The sequence below is a fragment of the Ambystoma mexicanum genome, chromosome 3p, assembly GCF_040938575.1.
Source record: "Ambystoma mexicanum isolate Mex_15411 chromosome 3p, UKY_AmexF1_1, whole genome shotgun sequence".
NCBI lineage: Eukaryota > Metazoa > Chordata > Amphibia > Caudata > Ambystomatidae > Ambystoma > Ambystoma mexicanum.
The window spans coordinates 1056267675-1056281216 of record NC_090925.1 but is presented as its reverse complement, the minus strand read 5'-3'; the positions used below and the strand labels follow the sequence as shown (position 1 = coordinate 1056281216).

Below are 13542 nucleotides of genomic sequence, written 5' to 3'. Positions count from 1 at the left end.
CTCACAATGTGTGCACGCCCTACTTATTTAAAATGGTTCACTGTCCAGCCACTAGGGCGAAGTATTAAATTCTTTCTCAAACATGCATCTTCCCAGAAGTCTGCATTTCTTAACAGCCAGTGTTGCAAATGGGCTTAGAGGGTGTCGTCCCAGTATTATTTATCTCAGATGAACACCCTGCAGAATGTTGCTCTGCAGCATAATTGCCCAGGCCGCAGCTGCTCTTATCAGCACTGGTCTGAACAGGGCCTGCGACCGGCCAAATAGAAGCTGAATAATTTAGCAAGAGGGGCACAATTGCCTCCTGCTGCCACATCCCAAGGTCAGAAAGGAAAACGGATACGCTAAAGAAGAAAATACACGAAATGGCAAAGCACTATCGATTGGTGCGATGGGAGACGACACGAATCTAAAGATATTCGTACGTATGGACCGATCAAATTGCTGCTAGGAAGGCAACCAGCATGAATGATCACCCTTTGGCTAGCAAAACAAAAATTCATCGGAAAGCATGGACTAGAGCTCGCAGTAAAGAAAATTGACCATCTTGTAATAAGAAATCCTACATTCTTGTAGCCAACGCCGTACTAGGAGACCCCTCTTCCCAGCGGTACTAAAGAGACGGATGGTCAATATGTTCCATCGGATTTATAAACATTTACACTGTCTGCAGACTCATGGAGAAGCAGCATCTCGTCTTCATTAACCGTGTGCGCTGGGCTGCATCCTCACTCACTGCCCAACAAGGGCCTGCGTCTACTTGCAGGCCATGTTTGCATGCAGCAGGGGCATCAACTGACATGAGCACAGGTCTATATTTAGAAACCCTGCACTCACTATACGCAACCAAGAAATAAGAGCAGGTTAAAAACAATGCAGCAAAACGGGAAGGCTTTTAAAGACCACAAAGTCAGCAAGGAGCTTATACATTAGCAATACATCTGGTTACCAAGCGTTGCATACGATGTTGATAATTTTAAACATAATGCAGCTTGAATAGACGATTACGCATGTAATCGATTGAGGATTATAATAACGGTGTCCTTGACGATACTGCTTTACAGTCCAGTGGAAACAACCCCACTAGAAGTATTTGAATCAGCACCTTAACTCAAACCAACTGAAGCTTAAATATTTTGCCAAAAGAGACTCACCTGGAAGGGGAAAATGTTGTCAACTCTACTCGAGCTGTCATCAATCCAGGACTTGGGTGCAAAAGCAGAGCTGGGTCGGGCATACTTCTGCAACTGGATATGATTACTTGCAAAATTCTTTTTCAATGGTGAGATAGAGTTCATGGGTGTTATGCCGCCATTGAGTCCCCTGCGATGGTCTCGGCCTTGGGACCCTCCCCACCCCCCGTAGCCGCCACCACCAGGGCTCCAAGAGGACGACGGTGTGGGCGAGGGGCTTTGGTAGCTGCTCCATGGAGAAGGTGGCTTGTTAAGATTATTGGCCAGATGAGGCAGTTGATTGAAAGCAGCATTTCGATGGGTGAACGGTGGCGGATGAGGGCTGGCGGGGGATCTCCTCTGCTGTTGATGCTGACTGTGGTGATGCTGGAAATGTGGATGGTGTGGGTGATGCTGAGATAGGGGTCCAATCTGAGGCGAGAAGTTGCCACCAAAGCCTGGGCTGACATGATGCGGAAAGTTCTGAAAGAGCAGGGCACCATTGTTAGCAGAGGCCGGGGGAACTCCACCCTGATGAAAGAAACTTGTGTCTTCATTGATTATTGTTGAAGAAGAAGGAGGAAGTGCAGCTGACCAATTACTGAAGCCAGTCAAGGAAGAGGCAGTGGATGTCAAGGGCTGGTTAGAATTGCCCAGCCCTGACGCATCTTGATAATCAAACCCTGTCAATACTGGCGACTCGATCCTGATCTTCTCCTTGCCACTGCCACTCTCTGAAGACGAATCTCCCTGACTGTCATCGTTTTTACTTTTTTCGGACTCTGGCAGCATCCCCGACTCCTGATCTTGATTAGGCGATAGTTGCTTGTCCAAGGACTCTTGCTGCCCCTGTTGCTGCTGTGACTTGGATTTGTCAGATCCTAGGATATCATCCTGGATGTTGTGTGCAGCTGGAGCAGGGAAAAGCCAAGCTGACCCAGCATTGCTGCTGCTACTGGCAGCAGTGCCATTATTCAGGAAAGCAGCTGGGCCAGGGGATGCATTCTGATGATGGTGTGGAGGCTGCAGATGTGGATGAAACCGGACTGGAAAAGCAGACTTGTTACCAGTGTTGTTCTGCACTAGCACGCCAAACCCGTAGTCCCCCATTTATTATATATTGAAAATCTGAAATAATGTTCTGTACAAAACAGCCACACGGGTGCTCCAGTGTCACTACACCCGTCTGCTCGTTCAAAAATCTATACAACGAATGCAACCAGGGACATATACTTAAGTGTGTGTTTAAACCACAGCCCCTCAAACCTACACTGCAAAAATAGATATACAAGCGTGAGTGTGAAAATATGTGAGTGTGGATTTTTAAAGACAAACGTGCCCAGACATACAATGTACCAATGTCTTCTCTCTGGAAAGAGAAGTGCAGCAAAAAAGTGAACAGAATCCCATACAATTCTTTGGTTAGCAAAGCAAAAATGGGACTTGTATACAGTGAGCTAAGCAGAGACAATACGTCCAAGAATAGCGTTTAAAGGGAACCCAGGCTGTTACCAGACTGGCACCTGTGATATTGATTAGATTTAGTGAGAAAATATCACGACATATATATTGTCCCCGTGGGAAAGCAGATCTCTCAGAAGACTGTATTTTAACAGCATCAGACTATCGATGTCAACATCTGTCAGTTTGCTTCTGACACTCCCTTTTCAATATTTAATCAAAGAAACGGAATGGTGCGTTTTCATCCCTCTTGCAGATCACAAATAATCTAAATCACAAAAAGCACCTTATAAGACCTCAAAATGTAAATATGTATTGTATTCGTTGATGGATTTCCACCGCTTTTTACAATCTTTCCTGACACATCGACCATAACAAATACAATCTAGAGCAGCAGCACCTCCCGTTGAACCCTAACCTCCTCCCCCCTTGCCACAAATGTCCCCAATCTAAATGAACTATAAAAAAATAACGTATATCTGTGTTTATATAGATTTATATGTATTTAAAGGATCTTAAATATGGATATTAGGATTTTCCTTCCTTGGAAAAAAAATAGAAAATATATATAAAATAGTGTGTACCCCGTGCATAAAACGAATGAGGGCGAACCAATACGAATGGGTGAACATTTAGGGTAAAAATTATGTTGCAAATATGTTGATAGTCAGACTCCGGGTGTTTATGTTCGCTCTTTCGGGTGTTTTCGTCGGTGTTCTCGGTTCCTGGTACTTTCTTTTCACCGCGGGTGCTTTTCTGTTCTCTGTTGATGGGACTGTCGGCGGTCCGGGTAAGGGCTCCAGGCTGCTCGGGGTCGCTGCTCCGCCGCCGCAGCCACCGCCTCCCTCCGTCCTTCTCCTCAGCACCCAGCCCGGCCGAATGACAACCAGCTGGAGGCTGGCGCGAGGCACTTCCGGTTCGTCCTCTCTCTTCCAGTCGTGTCATTGGTCCTTCCCATTAAAGATGATCATGTCCATACCTGCGTCCATTTTAGAGTCAGTCAAACCAATGAAGTTGCAAAGGGTTGAAGGAGGGGCGAGCTATGGTCCTCATCTGAGTTGCTCAGATGGTAAAAGTGTGACGTTCTGCCTGATCTAATAATGGCCGGCAAACATGCGTATTTTTGTGCTTCGCCATTCCAACGCCCCAAACCAAAATAAGTAGCGTCACAAATGGGTGGAGTCCCGGGTAATATGTACGTAGCAAGTGTCGTTGTGAAGCTTCAAACATCGTTCAAGAAACGAAATCATGAAATCGCGGCCGGTGTGTCGAAAAGTGACTTCGTGATGTGCACATATTTCTTAGTGTATTAAAAAGATTTAAAGTAGTGAAGGCCCTTTCATGCTAAGCTTCAATATTTAGTATCTTACAGAAAATCAAGCTATCCTTTTAAATATTTTCTGTGTACATTTTGATCATAAACAGAAACAGCTTGTTTAGTGTTTTGTATTGCTGCGATAGCGTTATGGACTATGATTGTTATGTTCTATATCTGTTGGTAATCAATCAATCCACCCTAAAGCACACCATGGCGGTATTATTAGTGTGCATTCGGATTACAACTGTTCGTTATTCTAGTCTGTCTTTAGTTTCCAGCAAGTAGCAACCCACAGTGGCTTTGATCATTTTGAAAGATGGCGTCGGACACGGAAAACAGTGAAAACAGAAAGTGGACAATGAAAATGAACACAGCAACTGTTCTACTGCAACGAGTTAGCATATCACCTCCATTTCCCTCGTCTTCGGCTTAGTATTTACACTGTGTGGCTCTATCCTCTACTACAGGAACCCTCTGCAATCTTTTAATTCCTTGGACTCCACCAATGTTGTGTAGGGAATAAGGAAGATTACCTGGAAGCAGGGGTGTTGCCAGGTCTGAAAAAGATCTGGGCTATGCTAATTTTGGAAATCTCGGGACTGGGGGCTAGCTAGCCTTTTTGGTTGTAACCCCTGAGCTTCTATGCATGGCTACAACCAAAAGACCCATGGCTGTAGCCCCCTCAGCACACCCCCCCAGCAATGCCTCTGCCAGAACGTAATCTGAGCATTACGGCATTAGCTCCATATTGCTCTTTCAGTCGAGTGCTCTCATTTGGATTGTGAACATCCTAAACCATAGCTCTCAACCTTTCATCCTCCATGGGTGGGTGAATAGGGTGGCCAACTGTCCCGGATTTCGCAGGATTGTCCCGCAATTAGGGACTCTGTCCTGCAGTTTGCAGAGTGGCTGTGCGGGACGCAGGTTGTCCCGACTTTCATCGGGACAACCTGCCTCCAGCACGTCCACTCTGCAAACTGAAGTGGCCATGTACACAGCACGGAGCTGCCGCCTGCTGCTTTCTTTCTGCAGGCGGCTCTGCAGCCCTGGCTCCTTTTTGAGCCATCAGGTCGAGCTGTTAACGCTCTGACACCTGGCTTAATTCAAATGCTAATGCTTTGTTCCTGGGGTCTTGATGGTCATGTTTGCAGTTAAAAAACGTGATCATCACCTCCCAAGGACAAACCATTTGCATTTCAATTAAGCCAGGAATTAAGAGTCATTAAAACAATTTAAACTAAAAAGGGGGCGGGCCAAATGTGAATGACGTGACATCCTCACTGCCTTGTGGGCAAGTGTCCCGCAACAGACTATGAAAGAGTTGGCCACCCTATGGGTGAAAACACCCGATTTCTTATTTGACGGGTGACACCCCATTGATTCCTATGGCATACATGCCAACTCTCCCGATTTAGGCGGGAGACTCCCGATTTTTTCATTAAAAACAGTGCTATTTTTTACTGTCTCCCGCCTAAAATAACAATATCCCCAATGCATTCCTATGGGGAGAATGCATTCTCCCGATTTCAGTGCTGAAATCTCCCTCTCGGGGGCTTCAGAATGTTGGCATGTCTGCTATGGGCGTGGCGGTAGCTTGGCGGGTGAGAGAGCTGCCTAAGTGGCTGGTGACACCCGCCAAAAGCATGAGTTGAGAGGTATGTCCTAAGCTCGTTTACAAAGGTGTAGGTTCGGTTGTGGCTTCTGTTCACCTCAATGGGGTTTAGACATGCCAACATTCTGGAGCCCCTTGAGAGGGAGATTGCACCAGAGAAAGGAGAATGCATTTTCCCCGTAGGATTGCATGGGGGATGTACTTATTTTAGGTGGGAAGACTGTAAAAAATAGCACTATTTTTAATGAAAAAATCGGGAGTCTCCAGCCGAAATCAGGAGGGTTGGCATGTATGGGGGTTCAGATTTTCCTTACCTAGATACATGGCTCTCAACCTTTTGTGTCGCCAAGGTGGATGTTGTGGGGCCCAGGGGTCCTGGCCCTGAGGGTGAGGGGCTGTGTGGGGGAGGCCCACTGCATGGTGCGCTGCGCCAGCGCCTCCTGAAATCAGACACCGATAGCCATGGTTGCAGTGGCAATTAACTGCCAAGCCGGAAGCCGCTCAGTCCTTTATTACTTTGATGACATGCCTCCCACGTGTCCAGGTGGGGCTTAGGCTACTACATCACATGCCAACATTCTGGAGCCCCTGAGAGGGACATTGCACCACAGAAATCAGGAGAATGCATTTTTCCCGTAGGATTATATGGGGTATATACTTATTTTAGGCAGGAGACAGTAAAAAATAGCACTATTTTTATTGAAAAAAACAGGAGTCTCCTGCCTAAATCGGGAGGGTTGGCATGTATGGGTGTTCATGTTTCCCTACTTGGATACATGACTCTCAACCTTTTGTGTCGCCAAGACAGATGTTGTGGGTCCCAGAGGTCCCGGGCCCTGAGGTTGAAGGGCCGTGTGGGGGAGGCCCACTGCATGGTGAGCAGCAGCAGCACGTCCTGAATTCAGACACCGATAGCCATGGTTGCAGTGGCAATTAACTGTCGCCCCGGAAGCCGCTTAATCCTTTGTTACTTTGATGACACGCCTCCCAAGTGTCCCAAATCACGTGGCTACTGCATGAGCCCAGGTGGGGCTTAGGCTACTACATCCTATGCCGGGGTATAAACAAAACAACAACACATAAATGACATAACAGTACAATGACAAGTTGCTCGAACCACTTTAAGCACTCAAGACTATGCAGGGTTACAGTTTCACCTATCACTTTATTAGTCCATTAAATATTGGTGAATGTGTCCCCCTTGCCGGTAACGCCGCACACGAGTTTACCGGGGGCCACATCAGCACTTTGGTCCTTGGGGTAGCGAGGCCGGGACTGACAGCAGCAGCAGGATTGCTGTGTCCATGTTTCAACAGTGTACAGGCAAACAGCTTGACACCCGCATCACTTGCTTGTAGGGGAAAGCTCCAGTTGTCTTTGGAGAGGTGGTGCAGCAATGGCATGCCCATACCATATGTCTGAGGAGGGCGCAGTTCAAGAGCTGTGATAGCCAGCCGGCAGGAGATCTAGTCGCCACACAGCAGTGGTGGCCAAGGCCCCTTCTATCTCCCCCAGTCGGGAGTTCTTTTCCTTAACGCGGCAGCGGGCCGCTCTCTCCCCCATGTAGCGGAGGCCGCCCCTATTTCTCTCCATCCAGTCGGGAGATATTCATATCACTGTGGTAACACCTTGCTACGCACCTTCTCCCTCCCAGCGGCTGGTGTCGGGGAAGGCTGCGCGTCCATTGCGCCTTCCCTGTTCTGTTATCTTATTTACAGGATCAGACTTATACATTGAAACCTGCAGATACTTTAAAAACAAATTATGATGTGGAAATGTAGAAAAGAAAAGTGACTTTTACAGCTGTACATGAAACCAGCAATATTGTCTAAAAAAACAAATTGCATTTTCTCTGACCCAGCTACAGTGCTGAGGAGATGTTCTCCCAAAATAAACTAAACCAAGGCCTGGAGGCTGGCCTATACACTTTATGACAGTGGATCAAATGCTCTCTTTGTTCTGAAAAGCAGGCCTGGCTAATAAAACAAATGAGGCCCATTAACAGTTTCCATTTGTCACTGGGTCCATCCAAGAATTCCCTAAAAATACAGAAATATATCCTGAAACCTGGGCCTACAGTGGATCTGCTCAGGTTATCATGAGCTCTAATCAAACAGGCTTTTCGTTTAAGGATGTTATTCATGGTTGTAGAGACATGGAGTCTGGCATGTGTGACAGCCAGCTAGTATAATCACTTAAGACAGAGACCGTTGTCAACATTTGGCTCTGAGCACCCTAATTTCAAAGAAACGTTGGCAATAGTGCCATGACAACCAGGCCTCTAAGAGGTCATAAATGTCTCTTCTCTGAAGCCTCAAAGGACTGACACCATATGGCTGTTGTCAGGCCAGGGAATGTATATGAATGCTGGTATTTTTGCCCAGAAAAGTCACATATCAGTGAGTGAGATATCCTAGCATCTGTGCCAGGCAGGCCGATATTTTGAGATGAGAATAGAATATTGGAGTGAAAGTATCAGAGAATAATCTGCCACACACACTTTATATGTCCCCACAAGATGAGACTAGCATTGTCTGATTCACCCAAACTAATTAGTAATTTAATCACATGTGTGGAGTATAATGTTTAAAATGGCATCACATCAAATGGAAGCGAAATTGAGTCAAACTGTTACACCCATTGGAGTTCCTTCTTCATTAATATGCTCAATGAATGCAAAGGAGATGGTGAAGTGTGATGTCACTTTTGGAACACTGTTCAGTCACATAGACTGACCAATTCAAAGCGAGAAATGATACACACCTCTAAAGGGGGTAGTTTCTAATCTATAAAAGTCCAAACCCATAGATTTACGGGCACATATTGAATGGAATCAATTGACTGTACATCCTGGGAAATTTGTCAATATTTCATAGTGTGTTTCTGGAATCATTTGATTTGATTAAAAAAAAAGACCAACATGATGTCTGTATATTGGTAGATCCCTGATTCCCTTTCTGTGCAATGGTCAAGTACAGACTGAGCGGCAAAAAAAATCTCGCTTTGCCCATGCCAAGTAATTCCCTCGAATAACCCCTCCTCCTCCTCACCTGAGCTGGAAGAACTTGGTGTCGGCAACTTCTTTCCTCCCCGGATTCTGTAGTCCTTCTTTTTTTTATGTAGAAATGGTCTACCTCGAAAAGAAGCCACAGTGACCCAGAGTAATACTGGCAAGCCTGTGACCTCGCTTCCGGCATAACCTGAGTTGGGGAGAAAGCCTCCTTAGGCATAAAAAACCTAGGTGGATAGAGATTCAGATCCCAGGAGAAAGTTCCAGTACAAGATTCCAGCAGGATGGTGAAAATCCAAAGGGTCCTAAGCAGTCGAATTCACAGGTGAATCTACTATGGAGGCTCCACAGGGCGATCAGGCAAAGTTCAGGCGAAACACCAGAGTATGAGGAGGAGAGAGGGAGAGAAGATCTGTGCAGCCACGGTGGCAGCATAAGGAACTCACCATGCAAGCTGTAAGGACCAGCAGAAAAGTATGTTACCCTAGCGGGAGAAATAAGGAGCTGAAGGACAAGTAAGCACCACAGGGGAGAGGCGAGAGAGAGAGAGAGCAGCAAGCAGAGAGAAAGAGAAAAAACACCAAGGCGGCGGAAGAGACGGAGAAGCCGTGGAAAGGCAGAGATCGAGCATAGAGCCACGAGCAAGCGGCGAGAGGAGAGAAGCAAAGAAAAGAAAACGGGAAGGTGACAGGGAAAAATGGCGGAAAGCCGAAAAGAGGAAAATGAGCGCAAAAGCAACCAAAGAGGAAAAGCTAACTGGGTTGCAACGGGCCGACCGCTGGGAGGTATGGGAATATGAACCTCCCAGCGGCAGCCATGTTGGAAGGCAACTAGACTGCTAACAGAATAGCGGGAAAAGGCATAATGGAACCATCAATGGAGGTGAGTACGCCAATGGTCCCACAAGCGCCAATTACCCAGGCGCGTGACGGTATGCCCCCTTGTGTCCCCGGGACGTCCTGGTTTGCCAGGGTGCGCCCAGTGGAACTTTCTGATCAGGTCAGGGGCATGTACAAAAAACCAGGGTTCCCAGGAGTCTTCAGAAGAGGGATAACCCTTCCAACTGACCCAATATTCTAACATCCCTTTGCGAAACCGAGAGTCCCGAATCTGAGCTACCTCATACTCTTCGGATGACTGTGTGGGTTTGGCATGGATGTGAGTAATAGGGCAGTCTTCTGTGTCTGTAATTACAGGGCGCAATAGGGATGAATGGTACACCGGGTGGATGCATCATAGACTTCTGGGTAAGTTGAGACGGAAAGCAACTGGATTAATCTTTGCCTGCATCTTAAAAGCCCCCAAGAAGCAGGACAACAACTTGGAGGGACGCACCCAGCCTGGAAGATATTTAGTGGAAACCCAGACCTGGGATCCAACGTTCCATTCAGGGCCTTCTGATCATTGCAGATCGGCCTGTCTCTTTTAGGTCTCTTGGCTATCTTGGAGACTTAATCTGGCAGTCTTGTGGGCCTCTGGTTTGAGTGTTAATGACTCCTCCAGCGATGGGATATTGGAAGACAGCCTGGTCACAGGTAAGATGCTGCGAGGATGTTGTCCATAAGTACACAAGAAAGGGCTCTTGCCGATGGCGGAATGGAAAGCATTATTATAAGTGAATTCTGCAGTAGGTAGCAGAGAGACCCAATTGTCATGCTGTTAAGGTTTGAGAACAGATATAAATTCTACCACACATGGGTGCCCTTCCTGGACTACGCTCAATCATACCCAGGTCTGTCCCGACAGCCTCCCTCCCTATGCTGGATGGGCAAAAGTGACTGAAATGTAACTTGATGTATGCGGGTCAACTGACCGGTGAGGTCTACCCGTTCCAGCAAAATAGAAGGAATACAGCGAAATTCTGGATCTAAAATGCAGGTGCCCCCCCTCATCGGGGCCCTGAAGTTCATCCCACCTCGGGGAGCTCTTGTTCCGAGGAGGGGCCCTGAAAGGCCCACCAACCCCCACCCAACCTTTGACCACCACTATCGACTATACCCTCCTTCTGACCAACTGTTTTGTTTAGACTTTGTGTTTGTTTCTTAATTTGTTGTTCCAAGCGAGTCTCTACAGACTGAAATGCCTTAATTTTCATATGACAGATTGCAGTACTTGCTTGTGGAAAACCAATAAAAACATGTTTAAAAAAAAAAGACAGCTTAAGTACTGTTCAAGAGTGCTGTTGAGGCGCTCAGTTTGTCCATTGGTCCAAAAACCAGATTATAACGCCCTGTCTACTCCTAATCTGGAGCATAGTGTGGTCCAGAATTTTGAGGTGTATTGGCTACCTCTGTTGGAAACGATCTTCTCCGGAAACCCATGGAGGCGGAATATGTCTATGATGAAAACGGAGGCCATTCCGGATGCTGAAGGAATGCCAGGCAGGGGGGAGAAATGAGCGAACTTGGAAAAAGAGTTCACACTGACATGATACGGGTAAAACCCTGTGAGAGTAGAAGATCAACAATGAAGTTCGTCGAAGGGTGACTCCAGGGGGCAGACTCTGTTCCAAAAGACCAACGGGCCTTTGGGTCCAGTGTTTACTTGGGGCACAGACCAGACATGCCCTAATATACTCCTTTGCATCGGTTGACATGCCAGGCCAAAAGAATGAACGCGTCATGAGGTGCAGGGTACACTTCTTGCCACAATGCCCGGCTAAGAGGCTGTTGTGACACCAGGTTATGACCGTCCTGCGCAGGGTCTTATCCGGCACAAACAGGCAGCAATTGAGAAACACTAGTCCATCCTTCATCTTGAGCTCGTTTTTGGGATTGGTAACCCTGGGAACAGCACTCAGCATAGTGGCTTCCCTAAGTTGCTGGAGGAAAGAGGAGACCAGGTATATGATTCTGTTCCGGGGAAACAATCGTTCTGGAGGGGAGCCAGAGGATTCGTCCTGTGCTTGATGGCGCAAGAGGGCACCAGCCAAGGTGTTTAGGCTTCCGGGCAGGTAAGTTATCGTAAAATCATAGTAGGCAAAAAAATGGCCCCACCTTGCCTGACGAGAGTTAACGCAATCCATTTGTTGGAGCACTTTCAGATTCTTGTGGTCGGTTAGGATGGTAAACAGGTGAAAACCTCCCTGAAGCAGATGACGCCACTCCTTTCAGGCCAATTTCATGGCCAGTAGTTCTGTCTTGATAACGGAGTAGTTACGTTGGCTGCAGGAAAGAGTTTTTTCGAGAGATATGCTACCGGGTGGTCCACTCCCTCATGTTTTTGAAGTAGAGCTGCTCCGACTGCGGAGGAGGACGCATCAGCTTCCACAATGAATGGTCTTGTCTGGTCTGGCTGCCACAATATGAGTGCAGAACAGAACAGTGCCTTCATTTGAACCAAACCAGCTCCAGCCGCTTCTGTCCACTGGAATGGAGAGGCAGTCTTCTTTAATAAACTGGTAATTGGTAACACAATATTAGAGAAATCAAGGAGGAAGTTGGCTAAACCCAAGAACCTTTGGACTTCTTTAACAGAGGTCAGAGTTGGCCAGTTGAGGATAGCAGAGACCTTGTTGGGATCCATCTTGACCCCTTGACTAGAGAAAATGAAGCCCAGATACAGGACTGTGCAAACCCCAAACCTCTGCAGCCTGGACAGAACTTCTCTCAAGTGGACATCATGTTCCAGTGGGTTGGTGGAGAAGAATAGGATATTGTCCAGAGATATGACAGTGAAATGAAAAAGAATGTCTGAGAAGATCCGGTCCATGAACCGTTGGAAGACAGCTGGAGCATTTACAAGGCTGCGTAAACCCTTATTTTCATTGAGCAATAGGGAGTACATTTGCCCAAAGAGAACCAAGGCGTCAGGAACCAAGTCTATGGCGCAGTATTCGGGACGGTGCAGAGGCAGGTCTTCAGTAATCTTGTCCCCGAAAACTTCTTGGAATTCCTTAAGATTGGCCGGCAGACAATGGGGGTCATTACGAGTTAGGCGGTAAGAGGTTAACAGCGCCGGTAAAGGTGCCGGAGCCATCAACCCCTTACCGCCCCATTACGAGTCGCTCGCAGGAACCCGCTAAGGATGCCTGGTTTTACCAGGCGCCCTTAGTGGGTCCCGCGAGCAGACCAGGGTGCTAACAACAAGCCCGTTATTAACAGGCCCATTGTTAACACCCTCCCCAATCCCATTGAGCCCTATGGGGGCTCGAATGGGAATGGGGTTGGGTTCCTTGAATGAGGAATTACCGGGCCCTCCAAGGTCAGAATGGCCCGGTAATTCCTCATTCAAGGAACCCGGACCCGGTACCCGGTAAGGGGGTAGCCATGCCGCTAACAGGGGCATGGTTACCTCCTACTTTGTAATGACCCCCAATGTTTCCCCACAGGTTCATCGGTGGAAACCGCCTTGACCGTCTGATAACCTGCTCCTTTTAGGCAATGTTGTTTGCAATAGACAGAGTGAAATCCCAACAGGTTTTGAGCCCAGTTGATGGTGGAATTGTGTCTGCGAAGCCACGAGATCCCCAGGATAACCGGAAAGTGGGCTGCTCGAATGATGTCGAACTTGATAATCTCGGAGTGGGTAAGGACAGATACGTGAAGGTCCTCTGTGGTATGAGTTATAAGGCCAGAAATGAGTGGCTTGCCATCAACCCCTTCCAGCTTCTGGTCTTCCTTTCTCTCAAGTCGGCGAAGCCTGACTTTGTCAGCCCAAATAGTGTCAACAACATTTCCTGCTGGCCCGCAGTCGATGAGAGCGAGGAATTCCCTTGGGGCACGTCCAGCAGAGCTTCTACAGCCACAAAGGTACTCTCCGGCCGCTCAAAAGTCTGCAACTTCTTCCCTCCCCAGATTGTGTAGTCCTTCTTTTTTTTATATCTCGAAAGGAATCCACAGTGACCCGGAGTAATACTGGCAGGCCTGCGAACTAGCTTCCGGCGTAACCTGAGTTGGGCAAAAAGCCTCCTTAGGCATAAAAAAACCCATGTTGATAGAGATCCAGATCCCAGGACAAAGTTCCAGTA

At 47.4% G+C, this 13542-nt stretch overlaps 1 protein-coding gene across 2 annotated transcripts in view; it reads right to left on the bottom strand.

Moving 5' to 3' along the window:
* The window catches only part of CPEB4 (cytoplasmic polyadenylation element binding protein 4), a 714680-nt gene extending 711147 nt beyond the window's left edge, over positions 1 to 3533 (bottom strand). For both annotated transcript variants that reach the window (XM_069652419.1, XM_069652420.1), the window contains exon 1: positions 1155 to 3533. In XM_069652419.1, the coding sequence (XP_069508520.1) occupies positions 1155 to 2282 (1128 nt within the window). In that variant the 5' untranslated portion in view covers positions 2283 to 3533. The remainder of the gene's footprint in view (positions 1 to 1154) is intronic.
* Positions 3534 to 13542: the final 10009 nt, after the last annotated feature.